Source organism: Limulus polyphemus, unplaced genomic scaffold (assembly GCF_000517525.1).
Source record: "Limulus polyphemus unplaced genomic scaffold, Limulus_polyphemus-2.1.2 Scaffold1442, whole genome shotgun sequence".
In the NCBI taxonomy this organism is placed as follows: Eukaryota; Metazoa; Arthropoda; class Merostomata; order Xiphosura; family Limulidae; genus Limulus; species Limulus polyphemus.
The window spans coordinates 275,339-278,489 of record NW_013667052.1 but is presented as its reverse complement, the minus strand read 5'-3'; the positions used below and the strand labels follow the sequence as shown (position 1 = coordinate 278,489).

Sequence of the window (3,151 nt, the reverse complement as noted above, 5' to 3'; positions counted from 1 at the left end):
ATGTACATCCCAGCTGCAGTGTGAGGAGATAGGAGCACTGGAAGATGTACGTCCCAGCTGCAGTGTGAGGAGATAGGAGCACTGGAAGATGTACGTCCCAGCTGCAGCGTGAGGAGATAGGAGCACTGGAAGATGTACGTCCCAGCTGCAGCGTGAGGAGATAGGAGCACTGGAAAATGTACGTCTCAGCTGCAGTGACAGGGTTAATAATGACTGAGCATAATTATTACAAATTTTACCAAAAAACTTCTTTATCAGATCACTTAATGTATTTAAAACGTTAGAAATACTTTTAAACTATGAAGACTGTGTTCATATTATATTAACTATTCAGGTTGAGGAAACAATATTAATAGTTCAAAACTTTTAAAATGAACTCAGCTTATGTCTTACCTGAAAATTAATTTCTTAGCCATTACTATAAAAAACGTCATATCTTACAGATGTTTTGAATTTTGAAACTTGCATATAGATACTCGTAATGATAAATTATATACAGGTTTGAATGTTTGCAATGAATATTAGTTTTTATTACACAAGTCGTATGTGACATATTTTATTCTGTATAGATTTGCAGTTCTCAAACACTGTAATACTACATAAGGTGTCTCTTAAGACATATTGAAAGCTACATTTAGGAGGCTTGCGAGACTATTTACTTGAACATAATTGAATGCTATACTTGTGCTGTGACATTACAGCTTTAAGTTTAATTCCACTGTATTTTAAACAAAAAGGCTTGCAATTTTGTGAAGAATGGAGCTGTGCGAGTGTTCGATAAAGAGAGTCAAGTACCTTATGCGTACAAGAATAGAACTTGGGTGGGATACGATGACCTGGAGAGTGTCACTGCTAAGGTAAGGTTAGAACTTTGGTTATACGGTGTTGAATCTAGAATATTGGTATTTGCTGACTTCGTGTTATATCGTGGAAATGAAATCGAAGGATATTAATCCTTATATGATATGGGGTTATAAAATGTACATGAAAAAGCTTATTGAGGAAGAATTATCATAAACATTTAACTGGATGCAAAAAAGTAATTTGAAGCTTATTTAGAATTATGAGAAGATTGATTTATTTTGGCTTGGAAGTTAATAAGCTTAATTCTGAACTTCAGATACCAGCATTTTTTTTTTTTTCTTCGGAAATTCTAAATGTATGAAGATGACTAATTTTCATTTTTCTTTTATTCTCAGTCATTCGTAATTATGTATAGTTGAATCAGAACAAGTTTAGTGCCTATAAACTTGGTTTTTGAAATTTCTGAAAATTTACATAATCTTTAGGTAAGCCTGAAATTACCAAACTTGTTCTGTTGGTACCAAACAATGCTGTATAAATACGTTATTAGGCTTACTGTTAAAAAATTTAGTTTATGCAAGCATGATAACCAAGGTAATGCTAATATATATCAAAAAGTAAAATATTTTTGAATAAAAATGGTTAATATAAGACTTGAATCAGGTACCAACTTAAATAGTAACTTAAGGTTATTGTGATAGTTTATAGAGGCAGAATTATGATAAACATTTAACTGGCAGCAAAAAAAAGAAGAAGAAAAGAAAGAGGTTTATCAAGATTTATTTTATAGACATGGAAGTTAATATTAGCTATATTATAAAATTATAATATTAGCTAAGAAGTAACTTAAGGTTTTCAGTTTTGATGAATAAGGAATTCCATAAAGTATAACAATATTATTGAACAGCTAAAAAGCTAGTGCTAAGACTAATGGAATTAAAACTAATAAGTGAGGAAGGGTGGGGGACTTGTTTTTAATAGATCATTTGTTACACTTTCTCCAGATCAGATTTAATTTTAGAAAAAGATTTGAATGGCTTTCAAGAAATATACAAATCCAAATTAGATCTATTGCATTTTATAAAATATTTATGTAATTTGTATGGAACGTGACTTATGATCTTGTTTCCCTCCATTTATTGGCTCCATCATATTGATTTATTTACCAGATATCGGCCAATAATTTTATACTCCATTTCTTTGAATATTTATTTACTTAAAACCCTTCCATTAAATTTAAAAGAGTGTGAAATACCTTGAACTTTACCCTTTATTAATATTTTTGTTCAAAGATCTGACCAACTGCTTAACACGTCTTTACTGCACTTATATGGGTTTGCGTGTTCTTTTGTCATTTCCTCATAACCCCAACAAAAGATGGACATTTTAAAAATTGCTAACAGTAGCAACTTTATGAAGTTCAGCAGACCACATCAAATGCGTAAGAAAGGTCATTTGAAATTATGGAGCCAACTCTACTAATAGAAACTTAAAGCACAAACTTTTATTCAGATATAGTTCATTGTCCTTACACCTTTTTCTATTCCACACCGACTTTTTAACCAGATGTAGTTCATTGTCCTTACACCTTTTTCATTCCACACCGACTTTTTAACCAGATGTAGTTCATTGTCCTTACACCTTTTTCATTCCACACCAGACTTTTTAACCAGATGTAGTTCATTGTCCTTACACCTTTTTCATTCCACACCGACTTTTTAACCAGATATAGTTCATTGTCCTTACACCTTTTTTACTCCACACTGACTTTTTAACCAGATGTAGTTCATTGTCCTTACACCTTTTTCATTCCACACTGACTTTTTAAATGTACTTTTTAAGATTAAAAAAAAAGACATGCAACAAATATTTTAGGTCCATGAAGTGTAAACCAAAGTTACTTTCTTCATTTACTCCTGGCAGGAATCCTAGTTTTATTTTACAAAAAAAAATTTATCTTAAAAAAAAATTTAACAATGAAATTGAGTATGAATGTCTTGCTTCAGGTATTGGAGCAAGAAGACGTATATTAAGGCATCAGTGAAAAATCCAGAAATGAAAACAAGGAAGTATTACAAAAAGAGTGACAAACACACCAAATGTATTAGACAAACCCAAAGAAATGTAGCTCACAAAAACCGTGAAGAGTCTAAATGAAAAAAAGTTGTACGTCAAAAATTTTTTCATATGGTTTACTATGTAGCAACACAAAATGAATCATTCGGGAAGTTTCCAAGATTAGTTGCTATACAAAGCAAAATTAGTGTTGAAGTATTGATTGAACTATCAATAATAATAACAATAATACTCAGTTTTGTTATTATTATTGATAGTTCAATCAATACTT

The 3,151-nt window shown here is 31.0% G+C and overlaps 1 protein-coding gene across 2 annotated transcripts in view; it reads left to right on the top strand.

The window, feature by feature from the left end:
• The window catches only part of LOC106463592 (acidic mammalian chitinase-like), a 28,646-nt gene that overhangs the window by 14,948 nt on the left and 10,547 nt on the right, over positions 1 to 3,151 (top strand). For both annotated transcript variants that reach the window (XM_022391123.1, XM_022391124.1), the window contains one exon: positions 738 to 857. In XM_022391123.1, coding sequence (XP_022246831.1) covers positions 738 to 857 — 120 coding nt within the window. The remainder of the gene's footprint in view (positions 1 to 737; positions 858 to 3,151) is intronic.